The sequence below is a fragment of the Xyrauchen texanus genome, chromosome 42 (assembly GCF_025860055.1).
Source record: "Xyrauchen texanus isolate HMW12.3.18 chromosome 42, RBS_HiC_50CHRs, whole genome shotgun sequence".
NCBI lineage: Eukaryota > Metazoa > Chordata > Actinopteri > Cypriniformes > Catostomidae > Xyrauchen > Xyrauchen texanus.
Window position 1 is genome coordinate 31,819,028 of NC_068317.1, and position 20,834 is coordinate 31,839,861.

General features: G+C 41.2%; 4 protein-coding genes and 1 long non-coding RNA gene across 8 annotated transcripts in view; 2 read left to right on the plus strand and 3 right to left on the minus strand.

Moving 5' to 3' along the window:
- Positions 1–20,834, minus strand: part of LOC127635186 (keratin-associated protein 5-1-like) — a 505,876-nt gene that overhangs the window by 458,922 nt on the left and 26,120 nt on the right. The gene's annotated exons all lie outside the window — the stretch shown is intronic.
- LOC127635195 (gamma-crystallin N-B) lies at positions 425–5,300 on the plus strand. The gene is made up of 4 exons (XM_052115066.1): positions 425–551; positions 1,475–1,723; positions 2,652–2,797; positions 5,067–5,300. Exons 1-4 carry the CDS (start codon positions 531–533, stop codon positions 5,200–5,202), a joined length of 552 nt encoding a protein of 183 aa, XP_051971026.1. The 5' UTR covers positions 425–530; the 3' UTR covers positions 5,203–5,300.
- On the minus strand, positions 5,319–20,133 carry nub1 (negative regulator of ubiquitin-like proteins 1). The gene is made up of 15 exons (XM_052115041.1): positions 20,058–20,133; positions 19,734–19,836; positions 14,188–14,355; positions 14,046–14,110; positions 13,888–13,952; positions 12,596–12,763; positions 12,414–12,502; positions 11,248–11,354; positions 10,887–11,073; positions 10,695–10,802; positions 8,698–8,850; positions 8,473–8,619; positions 6,796–6,852; positions 6,098–6,278; positions 5,319–5,933 (listed from the first exon to the last, which is right to left on the minus strand). Exons 2-15 carry the CDS (start codon positions 19,833–19,835, stop codon positions 5,791–5,793), a joined length of 1,740 nt encoding a protein of 579 aa, XP_051971001.1. The 5' UTR covers position 19,836; positions 20,058–20,133; the 3' UTR covers positions 5,319–5,790.
- Positions 18,956–19,243, plus strand: LOC127635202 (uncharacterized). Its single transcript, XR_007969451.1, has 3 exons — positions 18,956–18,977; positions 19,063–19,094; positions 19,148–19,243. It is a non-coding gene; the product is annotated as an uncharacterized LOC127635202 (long non-coding RNA).
- LOC127635192 (uncharacterized protein C9orf152-like) overlaps positions 20,783–20,834 on the minus strand; it is a 4,783-nt gene continuing 4,731 nt past the window's right edge. The window contains exon 2 of the mRNA XM_052115060.1: positions 20,783–20,834. This exon is cut by the window's right edge and continues 533 nt beyond it. The gene's annotated coding sequence lies outside the window, so the exon portion shown is untranslated.

Genomic DNA, 20,834 nt, shown 5'->3' on the forward strand with positions numbered 1-20,834 from the left:
ACACGATATATGGGTTTATATAAACGCACATTATTCATATAAATAAATGCGGTATCGCAGTTTCTGAGTTTATTTTTATTGGTTAACTATTAGGTTCAACAATGGACGTTTATGCCTAACAAAAGGGGGCTGAAAACGGGATTTTAAAGTCTATATAATGCATGATTGACGTTGTGTATGAATCGTTAAATCCATTAGATATTTTACTCACTATTAAAAGACCTTCATCTGGTTTGGACGAATGGAAACAGAAGTGTAGTGTTCACACAAATGGCCACATAGTCAAGCAAAGCAGAAACTATTGTGCTGTTGGCTGAAGCCCGGCGACTCAAAGCCCCAAATCAGCACTGACGGGACAGAACGGAAAGTGTCCGATCAGCAGAATTCTTAAGCCCCTCCATTGTTTGCCTTTTGTTGGGATGACCTCGCGACAGCACGCCGCTCACGACTGCTCGTATATATTGGGCTGTCCAAATTTGGAACGGTCACACTTTCTTGCGTGTGGGTCAGTTGGACGGTATCCAGTGGAAATGTCGCAATATTCTGGAAAGGTAAGAGTGGGATTGGTCACATGCAGAGAGGGCTTCAACCGATGGTCCATGTAGAGCTGGATTGCACTGGTGGATTTGGGCTTTGACCTGTACTCGTAATGACTAGGATGAGATTTGCCATCCGACTTCAAGAGGGTCAAATAGACCCGAAATAGACCGAAAAATGCGTTTGTTGGTCGATTTCCCATAAAGTGTAAACATTGACGCTTTCAAAACATTGCTCTGATTGTTTGATCTTACCGACCAGCTTGATATATCTCAACCAATGGCGGAGTTTGGGGGGGGGGCGGGGCTATCTGTTTGCCTAAACTGGGACTCTTCGAGAAACCTGTTTGAAAACAGTCATTATTTATAAGTCCGTGTAGTGACGATAGTAGCGCAGAAATGGCACAATTCTGCTTAAACGCTGCAAGAATAAATCGGTAGTTTTCCAGCGTTATAAATTCCCGGGAATCGTCTACATCGTACGTTTAAAGCTTTTCAGCGACGTTTTAATTTATCACATTTTTGGTGATTTTTGTGAAAATTTAGGGCTAGATTTACCCCCGTTTTATGGCCACGGAGTCCAATTGTGCTAGTTTCGCACGGTACTTTCCAGGAATCGAATCTTCAATCCATTTTTCTTGGGACGTTATTGTTATTTTTCACATTTCGGCTCTTAACATGAAGGTTCTGGACGTCTCTCAAAACTTGGGATTGTGCATCGTTCCCCCATTTTCGTCTTTTCCACCGTCGCCTTTTGATTAGCTCACTAGGGGCACTACGGCATTCACGTTGTACCTGTTTGCAGTGTCTAAAAATACTTAATGATGTCGGGCCCTCCTGCTCATTTAAACGATCTATTGTTGACCTCCACGACTATCCCCCGAACCCTAAAGCTCCTTCCTCTCGCCCCTGTGTCCCTGTTCTAACGGTCTCCTCAGATAGTGTTCTACGAGGGCCGCTGCTTCACCGGCAGAAGGCTGGAGGTGTACGGCGACTGCGATAACTTCCAGGACCGCGGCTTCATGAACAGAGTGAACTCCATCCGTGTGGAGAGCGGCGCCTGGATCTGCTACGACCACCCGGACTTCAAGGGTCAACAGTACATCCTGGAGCGCGGGGAATACCCCGAGTTTCAGCGCTGGAACTCCCATAATGACCACATGGGCTCCTGCAAAACCATCAGGATGGTGAGGAACAAACTGTTGTGAGAATGTCAGGATGGTGTGTTCGGATGGTTTTAGGAGGGTTTTGAGAACTTGATGTCTGGTCAAGCAGGAAGACCAGCTAAAACCAGCTAAGACCAGCTAAGACCAGCTAAAAAATAAAGAGCTATTTTGCATTTTAAATGTAATTTAGTTTAAAACGTCTAAAAGTTATTTAGCGAATTTCAATCAAATATCAAATAACTCATAAGTCAGCATGTGATGTTTCTGGTCTCTGATCTACAAATACAAATAAATAATTCTGTTTCTAACCAAATATAGACTTTATCGAACTTTTCGATGACTTGCACCCCCAAATAAGATGACGGAAGCAAATAAAATATAAAATAAATTATTTGATATAAAATAAATAAATTATATGTGTGTGTGTGTGTAAATATATATATATATATATATATATATATATACACACAAAACAAATATATATATAATATACTTAAAACAAAATATATATATATTAACTAATATTAATGTTTGTATATAAACCTTAAGGGAAACATTTTCAATTAAATGAAATATATTTGTGTAGCTTTCACAATAAATATTATACAAAAGCAGCAAAACTGAGAATATGGATTTACAAGCTAAAGGTTCAAGAAATAATTGAATAATGATCACAAAACTGGGCTGTCAATCAAATAAACATGATTTACAACCAATCTTTAGAAAGCAGAACGAAAGTGTACAAATGTCAACAACAACAAATGTACACCCCTTTGGGGGTCCCCGAACCCCAGTTTGAAAACCCCAATGTTGACTTGGTCACGTTCAGTGTAGACAGCCTCGCATCAACGGACACGTGTGTGTTGAGACAGTAGATTAGCCCTAGAGAAAGTGTAACTGTGTGTGTGTGTGTGTGTGTGTGTGTGTGTGTGTGTGTGTGTGCGCGCAGCACGGTGAGCACTACAGGATGGAGTTGTTCGAGGGTTGTAACTTCACCGGTCAGTGTATGGAGCTGTGCGACGACTGTCCATTCCTGCAGAGCCGCGGATTCAACACAAACTGTATCAACTCTGTCAGAGTCTTTGGTGATGGAGCGTAAGTTACACAAACCTTTTTATTTCTGTCTCCAGATAAATGGACATGTTGGTGTTTGCATGTGCATGCACGTCGTATTGTTAATATACTCTTGTGTTATGAGATATAAGACATGATTTCTAAATTATTACTTAAAATCCCCCTAAAGTTCAAGTATTGATTTAACTCGCGTATGGCAAGCCGCGTTTAATTCTATTTTTTCGTATCGATTTAACTTGCGTATGGCAAGCCGCGTTTAATTCTATTCATTCGTATCGATTTAACTCGCGTATGGCAAGCCGCGTTTAATTCTATTCATTCGTATCGATTTAACTCGCGTATGGCAAGCCGCGTTTAATTCTATTCATTCGTATCGATTTAACTCGCGTATGGCAAGCCGCGTTTAATTCTATTCATCGTATCGATTTAACTTCGCGTATGGCAAGCCACGTTTAATTCTATTCATTCAGTATCGATTTAACTTCGCGTATGACAAGCCGCGTTTAATTCTATTCATTCAGTATCGATTTAACTCGCGTATGACAAGCCACGTTTAATTCTATTCATTCGTATCGATTTAACTCGCGTATGACAAGCCACGTTTAATTCTATTCATTCGTATCGATTTAACTCGCGTATGACAAGCCACGTTTAATTCTATTCATTCAGATTGATTTAACTCGCGTATGGCAAGCGCGTTTAATTCTATTCATTCGTATTGATTTAACTCGCGTATGACAAGCCGCGTTTAATTCTATTCATTCGTATTGATTTAACTCGCGTATGACAAGCCACGTTTAATTCTATTCATTCGTATTGATTTAACTCGCGTATGGCAAGCCGCGTTTAATTCTATTCATTCGTATTGATTTAACTCGCGTATGACAAGCCGCGTTTAATTCTATTCATTCGTATTGATTTAACTCGCGTATGACAAGCCGCGTTTAATTCTATAGAACGTTTAATTCTATTCATTCGTATTGATTTAACTCGCGTATGACAAGCCGCGTTTAATTCTATTCATTCGTATTGATTTAACTCGCGTATGGCAAGCCGCGTTTAATTCTATTCATTCGTATTGATTTAACTCGCGTATGGCAAGCCGCGTTTAATTCTATTCATTCGTATTGATTTAACTCGCGTATGACAAGCCACGTTTAATTCTATTCATTCGTATTGATTTAACTCATGTATGGAAAGCCACGTTTAATTCTATTCATTCGTATTGATTTAACTCGTGTATGGAAAGCCACGTTTAATTCTATTCATTCGTATTTTCTATTCATTCGTATTGATTTAACTCGTTTAATTCTATTCATTCGTCTTGATTTAACTCATGTATGGCAAGCCGCATTTAATTGTATTCATTCGTATTGATTTCATAGTTAAAATGCGTATTCTTAAGAACAGGAATGGAATTACTATTAATGAAACTGCTGATTTGTGATTATCATTAATTACATTTGCACAAGTAAAAATTTTCATTCTTGATTTAAAATAGTAAATCTTTTTCATAATTTTGAAAAATGTTCATATCAGTTAATTGCGTAATTTTTTTTTTTACATATTATTTTTTATCAAATTTATCGCACTGAATTAATGTGTTAAATCAACAGCCCTAATATATATATATATATATATATAAATCAATAATGTAAATTTCCATTTCATGGCCTTTAAAAAATATATATATATATAATTGATATTTGTACTAGTAACAATGTTATTAATGATATAATAAAATATAAATTTTTACTAGTAAGAAGTGCAAAGCTGACCTGTGAAATTGTACAAATGTAATTAAATACATCCGTAATTGTGTTTTGAACTGTAATGAATGAGTAAAGGCAACTTGTTGTTTCCAAAACGAAATAATGAGCTTTTATTTTGTCATTGTGCCAAAACAAATGATTCAAATATAATCTGGGCAATATTTACTTTAAAAATAGTTTTTTATTAATTTCATATACGTTACAGAAAAAATAACAATAAATCCTAAATCACAATATAAATGCAGATTAAAATGTTGTTTTGTAAAAACCCCAGATTGAAAGGATCAGTTCTAACCTTTAAATAAATATAATGAAATATAAATGTAATAGTGTATTACACTGCGATTTCATTTAAAGATATATATGTGTGTATATGTGTGTGTGTGTATACATGTATGTGTGTATATATATATATTTGTGTGCTTATATATACATACATACACACACACTATATATATATACACACACACACATTTATAAAAGTCCCTTTATAATTGACTCTGTGATTCTGTGTGTAGTTGGGTGATGTATGAGGAGCCAAACTTCCGCGGTCGCATGTACATAGTGGAGAGAGGAAACTACTGCAGCCATAACGAGTGGCAGGCGCAGAACCCCAACATCCAGTCCATCCGCAGGGTCGTCAACTACTTCTAAACCCTCCAGCATCCCTCTGTGACCCCCCACTGCCCCTTTACTCTCCCAATGTCAAATAAACATGCAAAACTGGAATCAAGAAGATGTATTTTATCAAACACGAGTGTCTGAGTCTGTTTCTCCAACACTGAATCACAGTCTGTGGAGTGTTTGTGCGGGTCATTCTGGAAATAATATAGTTCACAATGTGTCAATCTTTACACAAAAACATTTTAATCATGAATCTGAACATACAAATTACAACATTGAAATCTTCGCATACAGCACTTAAAGATGAAAGCAAAATCGTTGTGTAATTGCCATGGAAACCAACGCAAACGTTTGCCACGACATTTTAGAAATAAAATCGAAATCGTAGTGAAGCGAAATTAAACGCGCCAGCTACAAAATGTCTTCGTGCTTGAAAATTACAAATATTACTTGCAAAAGCCATTTTGGTTCAATTATTATTATTATTATATAAATATCAAACAACGTTTCTTCTTTTTACATTTTTAATTAAAAAAATAAGATCAATAACCTTCGTTGAACTGCTGTTGTCGTTTATGCTCGGGAACGTTGCCGGTTCTTCTGCATTAATGGCGCGGGTCATTTCTGCAGGTAAGATCTGATCTGGGCGATCAGCACCGTCTCCTCGTCCAGCGTGAGGTCCAGATAATCCTCTTCATGTCTCGGGATGTCCTCCAGAACCTCGTTCACCAGCTCCTCGTCCAGATGACTGGAACCGGACGCTGAGTACAAACACAAACACTATAAATGACTAATACTCGTGAGTGTGAATCCGGCTTTGGCCAGTTGCAGCAGCAGCTCAAAATGTACTTAATTTTAATGAACTTGTGTATAAACACTGAAGTCAATTTTGGACCGTGGCTCCGTAACGTGTGCGCACCCTCACCCGTGGCGTCAGAGGACGTGCTGGGCTCTTCGGAGGAGGATGAGGGTGGAGAGGGCGACAGGAGTTCGGGAGAAACGACACCATGATGATCCAGCAGCATCTGTGTGGCCTGAGGGAGATCATCACCCACCAAACTGAGAGCCAAATCCGCCATATCCACCTGAAAACCCAACGACACCAACTACATGCACGCACGCACGCACGCACACACACGCACACAGGCATGCACAGACGCGCACACACGCACAGACACGCACACACGCACGCAGGCATGCACAGACGCGCACACACGCACAGACACGCACGCGCACACACACACGCATGCACAGAAACACAGACACGCACGCACACAGACACACGCGCACACAGACACGCACACACAGACACACACGCGCACGCACACACAGACACACACACGCGCACGCACACACAGACGCACGCGCACAGACACACACGCACAGACACAAACACGCGCACACACACGCGCAGACAAACGTACGCACAGACAAACACACGCGCACGCACAGACACACACACAGACAGACACGCGCACACACACACACACAGACGCGCACAGACAGACACACAAGTGCATAGTGACTATGTGCATTGCTTACTGCACTAAACGCTGACATCATCATGTTCTGAAAGGGTTAATAATCCTATAACAGGTGTTTAGGTGAGAAACACAAACTCACTTGATCCAGTTTGGCCTGTCGGTCTGAACTCTGATCATCAGACCGGTCCAACAGGATCTAGACAGGAAGTCATATATTGTATATTATGACAAAACAAATGGACTTTAAATCATCTATTATAGACAGTCTCGCTAGTTACAATGTTACACCTTCAGAGCGATTTCTCTGGGATGGACGTTTGCACCTGTCAATCAATCAATCAGCTGCCCGTGTCACTGGTACATCATCTCCAGACCGAAAGCTCTGGCTGGGCTTGTGAAAGGAAAGAGGATGTCCTGTGCATCTCTAAGAGTACGGGCTACAAAGGCGGCATCATGAGTTCGGGTACTACTACTGTCCCGGTTTAAACAAGTCTGCGCCTGTCCTTGTCTGAATGCGCATTTGGAAATTTCAACTAGTCATTTTAATTATAGAAATCTGTAATTGTGTTTTGAACATTCACATTATATTTGTTACGAAGTAATTCAACTGTTGATGTCAGGAATGGACATTTGTGCTAGTAACTAGTGTTGTCACGGTAACACAATTTCAGTAGTCGTACCGATGCCAGTTCAATTTCGCGGTTCTCGATACCACAGCAAAAATATGCTAATTAACATATTTAATCATTATTATTTTCCAGAATTAGTTTTTTAAGTTTAATTTCATCATAACGGTAACGGAGCTCGCATTCAAAATAAACCTGTGAGCGTTTTAAAGCGGTCGTGTGTCGGTCGTACTGTGCGCTGGTACCGGATACAGTCGGTGCTCGGTACTGCTACATCTTTATACTTTAGTATCGACTTGGAACCGAAGTACCGGTACTTTTGACAACACTACTAGTAACTGTAATTATTGATAAGAAATATAATAATGCATAGCTCATGTGTTAAACTGGAATTATACTAGTAAAAAATTACTGGTCATTCTGGTCCTATTGGTTATTCTGGTCATTCTGGTCCTACTGGTCATTCTGGTCCTATTGGTTATTCTGGGCATTCTGGTCCTACTGGTCATTCTGGTCCTATTGGTTATTCTGGTCATTCTGGTCCTATTGGTCATTCTGGGCATTCTGGTCATTCTGGTCCTATTGGTCATTCTGGTCATTCTGGTCCTATTGGTCATTCTGGTTATTCTGGTCATTCTGGTCCTATTGGTCATTCTGGTCCTATTGGTCCTACTGGTCATTCTGGTCCTACTGGTCATTCTGGTCATATTGGTCATTCTGGTCCTACTGGTCATTCTGGGCATTCTGGTGCTACTGGTCCTAATGATCATACTGGGCATTCTGGCCATACTGGTCCTACTGGGCATTCTGGTGCTACTGGTCCTAATGATCATACTGGGCATTCTGGTCCTACTGGTCATACTGGTCCTATTGGTCATTCTGGTCCTACTGGTCATTCTGGTGCTACTGGTCATTCTGGCCATACTGGTCCTACTGGGCATTCTGGTGCTACTGGTCCTAATGATCATACTGGGCATTCTGGTCCTACTGGTCATTCTGGTCATTCTTGTTTCGGCTCAAGGGCGAGTAATGATTTGGTGAGCTATAAACGTGTTTCTAGCGCAGCCAAAACAAATCTACCAAATCTTTTGGTTTGGAACAACATGAGAAAGCTGTAACGACGACAACATTTTTGGTGGCACTATCCCTTTAAAGCAGGACTGTTATGTAGTTTACGGTAATCGTCTTACCCCGTAAGCTTTATCCACATCTCCTCTGGCGCAATGCAGCGCTTTAGACGCGTCTCTCTTACTGAAGCCCAACTCCACCAGCGTGCTGATGTCCCGCTGCCGGCTTCTTCTCTTCTCATGCTCTTTCTCCTTCATCTCCTCCTTTTCCTGGAGAAACATCAGCACGCGTCTCATTGTGTGCTCGCTGTGAGCGGAATCGTACTGTTTTACGGTGTACTGCGGTACCTTATTCCGCTGCGTCAGGTGCAGCACGGCATCTTCGATGTTTCCTCGACAGGCTCTCAAACCCAGACGAGCTTCCTGTTCTGAGAAACCCAAAGCCATGAGCTGGTTCATCTTCTCTGGGTCCAGACACAGCTGACTGTACATCTCCTCCACCTGACCAACACACAGAAGCACATACGTCAAAAGAAATCCACATATAGGTAGGCTTTTGAAAACAAACGCACAAAAAACACTAACTAAATAAAATAACTAAACGCTAAATAAAAATAAATAAATAAAAAAACGTATTTATTTATTTATGTCTCCGTGGTAACGTGCTCAACAAGCCACGTGATAAGAGTGGCTAAAGCACATAACTGGTAATCAGAAGGTTGCTGGTTTGATCCACACAGCCACCGCCATTGTGTCCTTGAGTAAGACACTTAACTCCAGGTTGCTCCGGGGGGATTGTCCCTGTAATAAGGGCACTGTATTTATAGTGTTTGCTAGTTGGATCTGTTTATTGAACAACATATTTCATAAAACAATTAATGCATGTAAATTAACAGGCTTCTTATTTTAAGATAAAATGTCGGTTCTGGGTATCTCAGCGAGTATCACCGCTGACTAGCAAACCTGGAGTCACGAGTTTGAATCCAGGGCGTGCTGATTGACTCCAGCTGGGTCTCCTTAGCAACCAAATTGTCCCGGTTGCTAGGGAGGGTAGAGTCACATGGGGTAACCTCCTCGTGGTGGTGATTAGTGGTTCTCGCTCTCAATGGGGCATGTGGTGAGTTGTGTGTGGATCGTGGAGAGTAGCATGAGACTCCTTAGCAACCAAATTGGCCCGGTTGCTAGGGAGGGTAGAGTCACATGGGGTAACCTCCTTGTGGTGGTGATTTGTGGTTCTCGCTCTCAATGGGGCGTGTGGTGAGTTGTTTGTGGATTGTGGAGAGTATCATGAGTCTCCACATGCTGTGAGTCTCCTTAGCAACCAAATTGTCCCGGTTGCTAGGGAGGGTAGTCACATGGAGTAACCTCCTCGTGGTGGTGATTAGTGGTTCTCGCTCTCAATGGGGCACGTGGTGAGTTGTGTGTGGATCGTGGAGAGTACCATGAGTCTCCTTAGCAACCAAATTGGCCCGGTTGGTAGGGAGTGTAGAGTCACATGGGGTAACCTCCTTGTGGTGGTGATTTGTGGTTCTCGCTCTCAATGGGGCGTGTGGTGAGTTGTTTGTGGATTGTGGAGAGTATCATGAGTCTCCACATGCTGTGAGTCTCCTTAGCAACCAAATTGTCCCGGTTGCTAGGGAGGGTAGTCACATGGAGTAACCTCCTCGTGGTGGTGATTAGTGGTTCTCGCTCTCAATGGGGCACGTGGTGAGTTGTGTGTGGATCGTGGAGAGTACCATGAGTCTCCTTAGCAACCAAATTGGCCCGGTTGCTAGGGAGGGTAGAGTCACATGGGGTAAACAAATTGGCCCAGTTGCTAGGGAGGGTAGAGTCACATGGGGTAAACAAATTGGCCCAGTTGCTAGGGAGGGTAGAGTCACATGGGGAAACCAATTTGCCGCGGTTGCTAGGGAGGGTAGAGTCACATGGGGAAACCAAATTGGGCCGGTTGTTAGGGAGGGTAGAGTCACATGGGGTAACCTCCTCGTGGTGGTGATTAGTGGTTCTCTCAATGGGGCGTCTGGTGAGTTGTGTGTGGATCGAGGAGAGTAGCATGAGCCTCCACATGCTGTGAGTCTCCGCGGTGTCATGCACAACGAGTCACGTGACAAGATGCGCAGATTGACGTGAGTAACCGCGCCACAACCAGGAGCTACTAAGTAGTGAGAATTGGGCATTCCAACATTGGGAGAAAAGGTTGAATCCAAACCGATGATTGTTTACTCAGGAAAAAGTATAGAGTGTTTCTAAATGTAGTATTATTTTAAATCTACGGTGCAGCCAAAATGTTTAAATTCCGATATCATCATGTGGCATGATGATATCGGTTTAAATGATGCACTTACTTGCATGAGTTTGTCAGCTGCTTTTTTCTTGTTGCCATCGAGGTAACACAGCAAACACTGAAGAAGATGCAGCCTCAAAAATAACACATCCTCTCCTCCGGTGTGACCCTGACAACCAGCGACACATCACATTCAGTTCGGTAATGCACAAAGACGATTAATGCAAAGACCAGTATATGATAATGTGCAAACCTTGATCTTCTGCAGTCTGCTCTGCTGTTCTCCGTAGCACCGTAGGAAGCAGCTCTCGGCTCGCTGCAATCTCTGTTTGGCGTCATCGAGACACGACAGCTGCTCCAGCGCACGGTAACACCACACGATGTCCAGCTGCAGGACGGCGTAATTATCCACCGTGTTCAGCAGTGTGGAGTTGCACTTGCTACACAACAAACAATTTTGAATGCTCATGACGTGAGGTGCTAAAAAACAGTGAGACGTGATGCAAACGACAAACACGTCCATTTGAAACACGCCTAAGTCTATGTTATGAGCACAGATCAAGTTAGTTCATTCCAATACTCGCTAGTTCATCAGGAGCTAGCACGAGTCGTACTTGAACTGTTCGTCAGCTTCTAGCAGATGACAGAGAGCTGCGCTGTGATTTCTCCTCTTCATCAGAGCTCGACCTTTCTCGTGGAAACCCATCGCCAAAATCAGAGCCTGATATCAACACACACATAATCAAATGCATTAAAGATATCAGCAGCTGCATTTCAAAAACACCTTTTCTGACTAGCACACCTGGAGTCGCGAGTTCGAATCCAGGGCGTACTGAGTGACTCCAGCCAGGTCTCCTTAGCAACCAAATTGGCCCGGTTGCTAGGGAGGGTAGAGTCACATGGGGTAACCTCCTCATGGTGGTGATTAGTGGTTCTCTCAATGGGGCGTGTGGTGAGTTGTGTGTGGACACAACTTTTAGCCCCCCCCCCCCTCTCCCTCATTAACATATTCAAATGAAGTGACATCTCATTAAATATGCACAAATTAGCATATTCCATAGTGATTAATAACTAAGTGCTTGGTAAGCTACACTTGAAACAACATGTTAAAAAAACACGATTTTCGCCTATTTATTTGTACGTAACACCACATAAAAGGAAAATGAAACAAGATATCCAAAAATCCCTCTGGACATGTCTAGCTATTCCAAGTAGGAAGCAGTATGTAGAATTATGTGGCTTCACCGTTTACGAGATACGAGTCGTCAAGCTCGGCATGTGTGCAAAACGCCATTTTAACATTTAGAAGTGTTAGAACGTGTTTTCATTACAATTCAATGGTTACATATAACACACAAATAAAACGTAACATATTGTTCTGTACAAAAATGTGGTTATTTCTTAGATTGCGGAGACAAATTGCGATGAATGATGCTAACGGTTGCTAATTTACATGGTGAAGGTTGTATAAAATCATGGAAAGGAACTTATTTATTATTTATAAATATTATTGGTAATAATTGTGTGCATGTTATGAAAGTTTACAAGTTATATTAGCCAAAAAAAAAAAATATGTATAATATTGACAAACGGATCAAAAAGCATTATTTTTGGCTGTAGTAACCGACCTTTAGTATTGATTAAATCCATAAATCGTACAGTCCAACAAATAGACATTTGCTCAGACTTATTTGTACTACTCTTATATAGTCAGCCAGGATGAGAAGCTTCGATTCGATGTGCTCAACGAAAGTGTTTGGATCACATTAAAATGAATGACCTTCCTCTCGCTGCCAGGAATCTGGAGTGGATTTCCTTTCTGATCGGCGATTTCTAGAAAGGGAGTGTTGGCCGGATCTTCACTGCCGTCTGATGATTAACAGAAAGGAGGAAATGATATTAGCAAATCGTAAAAGTTGAAATACTCTTGTGAGTCACTCATTAAGAACACTGAAGTTTGACCTCTCTCTGAGAGGATCTGGAAACCCTTCTGCGTTCTCTTCACGCCTTCATTCTGACTGCGGTTCTTCTCCTCATCCACCAGAAGTTCATTCTTCATCTCTTCGGACGACACGCGCAGCACCATGATCTTGCTGTTGTTCTTCACATTCTGTTCATCCAGCCTTTTCCCTTGAGAAACATAATCATAATCGGGATTTGGAATTTTTGTCAGTAACCATGGCAAAATATCCTCCTGTAATTATTACAAAATCAAGCTAAATGTCATTCAGTGGACTACACAGAATATTTGTTCTTTTAGATGTTGGGTAGCTCAGCTGGGTTTCCTTAGCAACCAGATTGGCCCGGTTGCTAGGGAGAGCGGAGTCACGTGGGGTAATCAAATTGGCCTGGTTGCTAGGGAGGGTAGAGTCACATGGGGTAACCAAATTGGCCCGGTTGCTAGGGAGGGTAGAGTCACATGGGGTAACCAAATTGGCCTGGTTGCTAGGGAGGGTACAGTCACATGGGGTAACCAAATTGGCCCGGTCTAGGGAGGGTAGAGTCACATGGGGTAACCAAATTGGACTGGTTGCTAGGGAGAGTAGAGTCATATGGGGTACCCAAATTGGCTCGGTTGCTAGGGAGGGTAGAGTCACATGGGGTAACCAAATTGGCCTGGTTGCTAGGTAGGGTACAGTCACATGGGGTAACCAAATTGGCCTGGTTGCTAGGGAGGGTAGAGTCACATGGGGTAACCTCCTCGTGGTCGCTATAATGTGGTTCTCGCTCTCGGTGGGGCGTGTGGCGAGTTGTGCGTGGATGCCGCGGAGAATAGCGTGAAGCCTATGGAGCTACGTCTCCATGGTAACGTGCTCAACAAGCCACGTGATAATCGTGGTGGTGACGTAGTGGGCTAAAGCACATAACTGGTAATCAGAAGGTTGCTGGTTGGATCCCCAAAGCCACCACAATTGCATCCTTGAGTAAGGCACTGAACTCCAGTGTAATAAGTGCACTGAAAGCACTGCCAAAATGCATGCATTTAAATGTAAGATGCACGGATTGAGTCACTACGCCACCACGAGGACCTAGAGCGCAAATGCATTTCACACCGCAGGACCATTTAAAATAGTACTTGAATAGCCAAAAAACTGTGTTTAAAGTGTGTTTTAAGTGTGTGCACTTACAGAAACTGACATTCACATGCATTCTAAACTATCAATGTTGCTAAATAAGTCTGTGGACATGTTACGCAACAACAACACAAATAAATATTTATCATGTGACAGTGAAGACACCGATCAGTCATTTACCTGGAGACAGTTTTCTTCCATTCAAAATCAGCTTAAAGTGTTTGATTCCGTATTCCTCTCGTATCCTTCATTTAGAAACACAGAATTATTTAATGCATCACACCAGAAATGCTCTTCACGTCATGTTTAAAGCTCTGAAGTCTCAACATTTCTCTCACCGATCCATCAGGTCTCTGGTAGCGATGTCCAGTCTGGTTTTTTGATGTTCTTTCCTCTCCTTCCTCTTTAAAAGAGTACACATATGAGTTGGTGTAATACAAGTATATAGTGCGTATATAGACTGTTTAATTGGTCCATTACCTCTCCATTTTCTCTAGGCAGGCGTAGCTCCAGCGTGGCCACACACGTGTCTTTAAACTCTTTATTTCCTTCACCTTTCTTCACAGCGTCTGATCTGATTATCTCCAGAGCAGATCTCACATCCTCCACGGCAAACTCGGTGACTGAAGCGTACGTGTCCGCCAGATCCTGAACACGAGGCAGAATCTAGTCAAACACATTGTCATGCAGTGTAACCGTCCCGGAGACAGTAAAATGTTAGTTGAGTGTGAGGTGTTTGTCGATGTTAGTTAGTTGATTGTGTTTGTCGATGTTAGTTAGCTGAGTGTGAGGTGTTTGTTGATGTTAGTTAGCTGATTGTGAGGTGTTTGTTGATGTTAGTTAGCTGATTGTGAGGTGTTTGTCGATGTTAGTTAGCTGATTGTGAGGTGTTTGTCGATGTTAGTTAGCTGATTGTGAGGTGTTTGTCGATGTTAGTTAGCTGATTGTGAGGTGTTTGTTGATGTTAGTTAGCTGATTGTGAGGTGTTTGTTGATGTTAGTTAGTTGATTGTGTTTGTCGATGTTAGTTAGCTGAGTGTGAGGTGTTTGTCGATGTTAGTTAGCTGATTGTGAGGTGTTTGTTGATGTTAGTTAGTTGATTGTGTTTGTCGATGTTAGTTAGCTGAGTGTGAGGTGTTTGTTGATGTTAGTTAGCTGATTGTGAGGTGTTTGTCGATGTTAGTTAGTTGATTGTGTTTGTCGATGTTAGTTAGCTGAGTGTGAGGTGTTTGTCGATGTTAGTTAGCTGATTGTGAGGTGTTTGTCGATGTTAGTTAGTTGATTGTGTTTGTCGATGTTAGTTAGATGATTGTGAGGTGTTTGTTGATGTTAGTTAGCTGATTGTGAGGTGTTTGTCGATGTTAGTTAGTTGATTGTGTTTGTCGATGTTAGTTAGCTGAGTGTGAGGTGTTTGTCGATGTTAGTTAGCTGAGTGTGAGGTGTTTGTCGATGTTAGTTAGTTGAGTGTGAGGTGTTTGTCGATGTTAGTTAGTTGATTGTGTTTGTCGATGTTAGTTAGCTGAGTGTGAGGTGTTTGTCGATGTTAGTTAGATGAGTGTGAGGTGTTTGTCGATGTTAGTTAGCTGATTGTGAGGTGTTTGTCGATGTTAGTTAGCTGATTGTGAGGTGTTTGTCGATGTTAGTTAGCTGAGTGTGAGGTGTTTGTCGATGTTAGTTAGTTGATTGTCGATGTTAGTTAGCTGAGTGTGAGGTGTTTGTCGATGTTAGTTAGCTGAGTGTGAGGTGTTTGTCGATGTTAGTTAGCTGAGTGTGAGGTGTTTGTCGATGTTAGTTAGATGAGTGTGAGGTGTTTGTCGATGTTAGTTAGATGAGTGTGAGGTGTTTGTCGATGTTAGTTAGTTGATTGTGAGGTGTTTGTCGATGTTAGTTAGCTGAGTGTGAGGTGTTTGTCGATGTTAGTTAGCTGAGTGTGAGGTGTTTGTCGATGTTAGTTAGCTGAGTGTGAGGTGTTTGTCAATGTTAGTTAGCTGAGTGTGAGGTGTTTATCAATGTTAGTTAGCTGAGTGTGAGGTGTTTGTCGATGTTAGTTAGTTGAGTGTGAGGTGTTTGTCGATGTTAGTTAGTTGATTGTGTTTGTCGATGTTAGTTAGTTGATTGTGAGGTGTTTGTCGATGTTAGTTAGCTGATTGTGAGGTGTTTGTCGATGTTAGTTAGCTGATTGTGAGGTGTTTGTCGATGTTAGTTAGTTGATTGTGAGGTGTTTGTCGATGTTAGTTAGCTGATTGTCGATGTTAGTTAGCTGATTGTGAGGTGTTTGTCGATGTTAGTTAGCTGATTGTGAGGTGTTTGTCGATGTTAGTTAGCTGATTGTGAGGTGTTTGTCGACGTTAGTTAGCTGAGTGTGAGGTGTTTGTCGACGTTAGTTAGCTGAGTGTGAGGTGTTTGTCGATGTTAGTTAGCTGAGTGTGAGGTGTTTGTCGATGTTAGTTAGATGAGTGTGAGGTGTTTGTCGATGTTAGTTAGCTGATTGTCGATGTTAGTTAGCTGATTGTGAGGTGTTTATCGATGTTAGTTAGCTGATTGTGAGGTGTTTGTCGATGTTAGTTAGCTGAGTGTGAGGTGTTTGTCGATGTTAGTTAGCTGATTGTGAGGTGTTTGTCGATGTTAGTTAGATGAGTGTGAGGTGTTTGTCGATGTTAGTTAGCTGATTGTGAGGTGTTTATCGATGTTAGTTAGATGAGTGTGAGGTGTTTGTCGATGTTAGTTAGCTGATTGTGAGGTGTTTGTCGATGTTAGTTAGATGAGTGTGAGGTGTTTGTCGATGTTAGTTAGCTGATTGTGAGGTGTTTGTCGATGTTAGTTAGCTGAGTGTGAGGTGTTTGTCGATGTTAGTTAGCTGAGTGTGAGGTGTTTGTCGATGTTAGTTAGCTGATTGTGAGGCGTTTGTCGATGTTAGTTAGCTGATTGTGAGGTGTTTGTCGATGTTAGTTAGATGAGTGTGAGGTGTTTGTCGATGTTAGTTAGCTGATTGTGAGGTGTTTGTCGATGTTAGTTAGCTGAGTGTGAGGTGTTTGTCGATGTTAGTTAGCTGATTGTGAGGTGTTTGTCGATGTTAGTTAGTTGAGTGTGAGGTGTTTGTCGATGTTAGTTAGATGAGTGTGAGGTGTTTGTCGATGTTAGTTAGATGAGTGTGAGGTGTTTGTCGATGTTAGTTAGATGAGTGTGAGGTGTTTGTCGATGTTAGTTAGTTGAGTGTGAGGTGTTTGTCGATGTTAGTTAGATGAGTGTGAGGTGTTTGTCGATGTTAGTTAGTTGAGTGTGAGGTGTTTGTCGATGTTAGTTAGCTGAGTGTGAGGTGTTTGTCGATGTTAGTTAGATGATTGTGAGGTGTTTGTTGATGTTAGTTAGCTGAGTGTGAGGTGTTTGTCGATGTTAGTTAGTTGATTGTGAGGCGTTTGTCGATGTTAGTTAGCTGAGTGTGAGGTGTTTGTCGATGTTAGTTAGATGAGTGTGAGGTGTTTGTCGATGTTAGTTAGTTGATTGTGAGGTGTTTGTCGATGTTAGTTAGCTGAGTGTGAGGTGTTTGTCGATGTTAGTTAGCTGAGTGTGAGGTGTTTGTCGATGTTAGTTAGCTGAGTGTGAGGTGTTTGTCGATGTTAGTTAGCTGATTGTGAGGCGTTTGTCGATGTTAGTTAGCTGATTGTGAGGTGTTTGTCGATGTTAGTTAGATGAGTGTGAGGTGTTTGTCGATGTTAGTTAGCTGATTGTGAGGTGTTTGTCGATGTTAGTTAGCTGATTGTGAGGTGTTTGTCGATGTTAGTTAGCTGAGTGTGAGGTGTTTGTCGATGTTAGTTAGATGAGTGTGAGGTGTTTGTCGATGTTAGTTAGTTGAGTGTGAGGTGTTTGTCGATGTTAGTTAGTTGATTGTCGATGTTAGTTAGTTGATTGTGAGGTGTTTGTTGATGTTAGTTAGCTGAGTGTGAGGTGTTTGTCGATGTTAGTTAGATGATTGTGAGGTGTTTGTCGATGTTAGTTAGTTGAGTGTGAGGTGTTTGTCGATGTTAGTTAGATGATTGTGAGGTGTTTGTCGATGTTAGTTAGTTGATTGTGAGGTGTTTGTCGATGTTAGTTAGCTGATTGTCGATGTTAGTTAGTTGATTGTGAGGTGTTTGTTGATGTTAGTTAGCTGAGTGTGAGGTGTTTGTCGATGTTAGTTAGCTGAGTGTGAGGTGTTTGTCGATGTTAGTTAGTTGAGTGTGAGGTGTTTGTCGATGTTAGTTAGCTGAGTGTGAGGTGTTTGTCGATGTTAGTTAGATGATTGTGAGGTGTTTGTCGATGTTAGTTAGTTGATTGTGAGGTGTTTGTCGATGTTAGTTAGCTGAGTGTGAGGTGTTTATCGATGTTAGTTAGCTGATTGTGAGGTGTTTGTCGATGTTAGTTAGTTGATTGTCGATGTTAGTTAGTTGATTGTGAGGTGTTTGTTGATGTTAGTTAGCTGAGTGTGAGGTGTTTGTCGATGTTAGTTAGTTGATTGTGAGGTGTTTGTCGATGTTAGTTAGCTGATTGTGAGGCGTTTGTCGATGTTAGTTAGCTGATTGTGAGCGTTTATGAGTTAGCTGAGTGTGAGGTGTTTGTCGATGTTAGTTAGCTGATTGTGAGGTGTTTGTCGATGTTAGTTAGCTGATTGTGAGGTGTTTGTCGATGTTAGTTAGCTGAGTGTGAGGTGTTTGTCGATGTTAGTTAGCTGATTGTGAGGTGTTTGTCGATGTTAGTTAGCTGATTGTGAGGTGTTTGTCGATGTTAGTTAGCTGATTGTGAGGTGTTTGTCGATGTTAGTTAGCTGATTGTGAGGTGTTTGTCGATGTTAGTTAGCTGATTGTCGATGTTAGTTAGTTGATTGTGAGGTGTTTGTCGATGTTAGTTAGCTGAGTGTGAGGTGTTTGTCGATGTTAGTTAGATGAGTGTGAGGAGTTTGTCGATGTTAGTTAGTTGAGTGTGAGGTGTTTGTCGATGTTAGTTAGTTGATTGTCGATGTTAGTTAGTTGATTGTGAGGTGTTTGTTGATGTTAGTTAGCTGAGTGTGAGGTGTTTGTCGATGTTAGTTAGATGATTGTGAGGTGTTTGTCGATGTTAGTTAGTTGAGTGTGAGGTGTTTGTCGATGTTAGTTAGATGATTGTGAGGTGTTTGTCGATGTTAGTTAGATTGAGTGTGAGGTGTTTGTCGATGTTAGTTAGATGATTGTGAGGTGTTTGTCGATGTTAGTTAGTTGAGTGTGAGGTGTTTGTCGATGTTAGTTAGATGATTGTGAGGTGTTTGTCGATGTTAGTTAGCTGATTGTCGATGTTAGTTAGTTGATTGTGAGGTGTTTGTTGATGTTAGTTAGTTGATTGTGAGGTGTTTGTCGATGTTAGTTAGTTGAGTGTGAGGTGTTTGTCGATGTTAGTTAGCTGATTGTCGATGTTAGTTAGTTGATTGTGAGGTGTTTGTTGATGTTAGTTAGCTGAGTGTGAGGTGTTTGTCGATGTTAGTTAGCTGAGTGTGAGGTGTTTGTCGATGTTAGTTAGTTGAGTGTGAGGTGTTTGTCGATGTTAGTTAGCTGAGTGTGAGGTGTTTGTCGATGTTAGTTAGATGATTGTGAGGTGTTTGTCGATGTTAGTTAGTTGATTGTGAGGTGTTTGTCGATGTTAGTTAGCTGAGTGTGAGGTGTTTATCGATGTTAGTTAGCTGATTGTGAGGTGTTTGTCGATGTTAGTTAGTTGATTGTCGATGTTAGTTAGTTGATTGTGAGGTGTTTGTTGATGTTAGTTAGCTGAGTGTGAGGTGTTTGTCGATGTTAGTTAGATGATTGTGAGGTGTTTGTTGATGTTAGTTAGCTGAGTGTGAGGTGTTTGTCGATGTTAGTTAGCTGATTGTGAGGTGTTTGTCGATGTTAGTTAGTTGATAGTGAGGTGTTTGTCGATGTTAGTTAGATGATTGTGAGGTGTTTGTCGATGTTTGTTAGCTGAGTGCGAGGTGTTTGCCGATGTTTGTTACTTGACTGTGAGATGTTTGTTGAAGTTTGTCACCTGTATCTTCTGCTGGTCAGTGGTGAAGGGTTCGAGCCACAGTCGGACACCGTCATCCCGTAGCAGAGAGATCAGCCGAGCCTGTATATGCTGCTCATCCATCCTTACAAACATTCAGAAAACACACAGATCAACTGAAATTCAGCGTTTCTGTAAAACTGAAATCGAAAGTGATGGTGGAAAATCCCTGAAAATTACCCAGATAGAAATACACCCACAAGATAACACTCCGCGTTGAAACATATAATTTGTATAAATGTAACTTGTGTGAAAATCTTGTTTTGTGAGAAAATATATTTGTGTTCAAGGATGTGCGTATCTCACCTCCGTTAATGCTGCGACGACGAGATGATTTTATTGTTTTTTTTCCGTGTTCCCAGTCACTTCCGGTCATGCTTTGTTCTCTGACGTCACATTTTGCTGCGTGATTTGTCAGTGGTAGATTTAGGGGTGGAGTTTGTAGCTTCTCTGACCAATCAAGAGACCCATACGTGATGACGATCACTAGTTCGTCCAATCAGGTTTGGAGTTCTTTGTGAATGTAAATAACCCACCTCCGAATACTTCCCAATCTTCTTTCTTCTTATTTTAATTTAGGTTTATAATAAAAACACGTTTTCTAAAATGTGAAATGAGCATGATAATCTAAAGAAATCTTCCCTGGAAACAGCCGATCGGAGTTCACTCATTTTAATTATTATAATAATATAAATGATATGAAATATACTTTTTTACCTATGCTAAATTTGTAATAATTGTAGTTTTTTTGTAATACCATTTAAAATTTTTGTTATAGTGAATGTGATTTTTAGACTAAAAAAATAAATAAATAAAAAATCCTAATTGTCAGTTAAATCCCTTGACATTGTATTTGGCTAATAGAAATACTTATTGTGTTAAGGTAATTGCATGTCACATATTCGTCTTTATATTCTATGGATGTGGATCACAAAACTGTTATTTAATATATTATTGAATTATTATTATTCTCATCAAGCATCATGTGACCAAAGTCTGACCAGACAACAGACAGATACACAATTGATCTTGTTTACATTTATATGCTGCATGAACATCAACAACAACATCATTAATAATCAA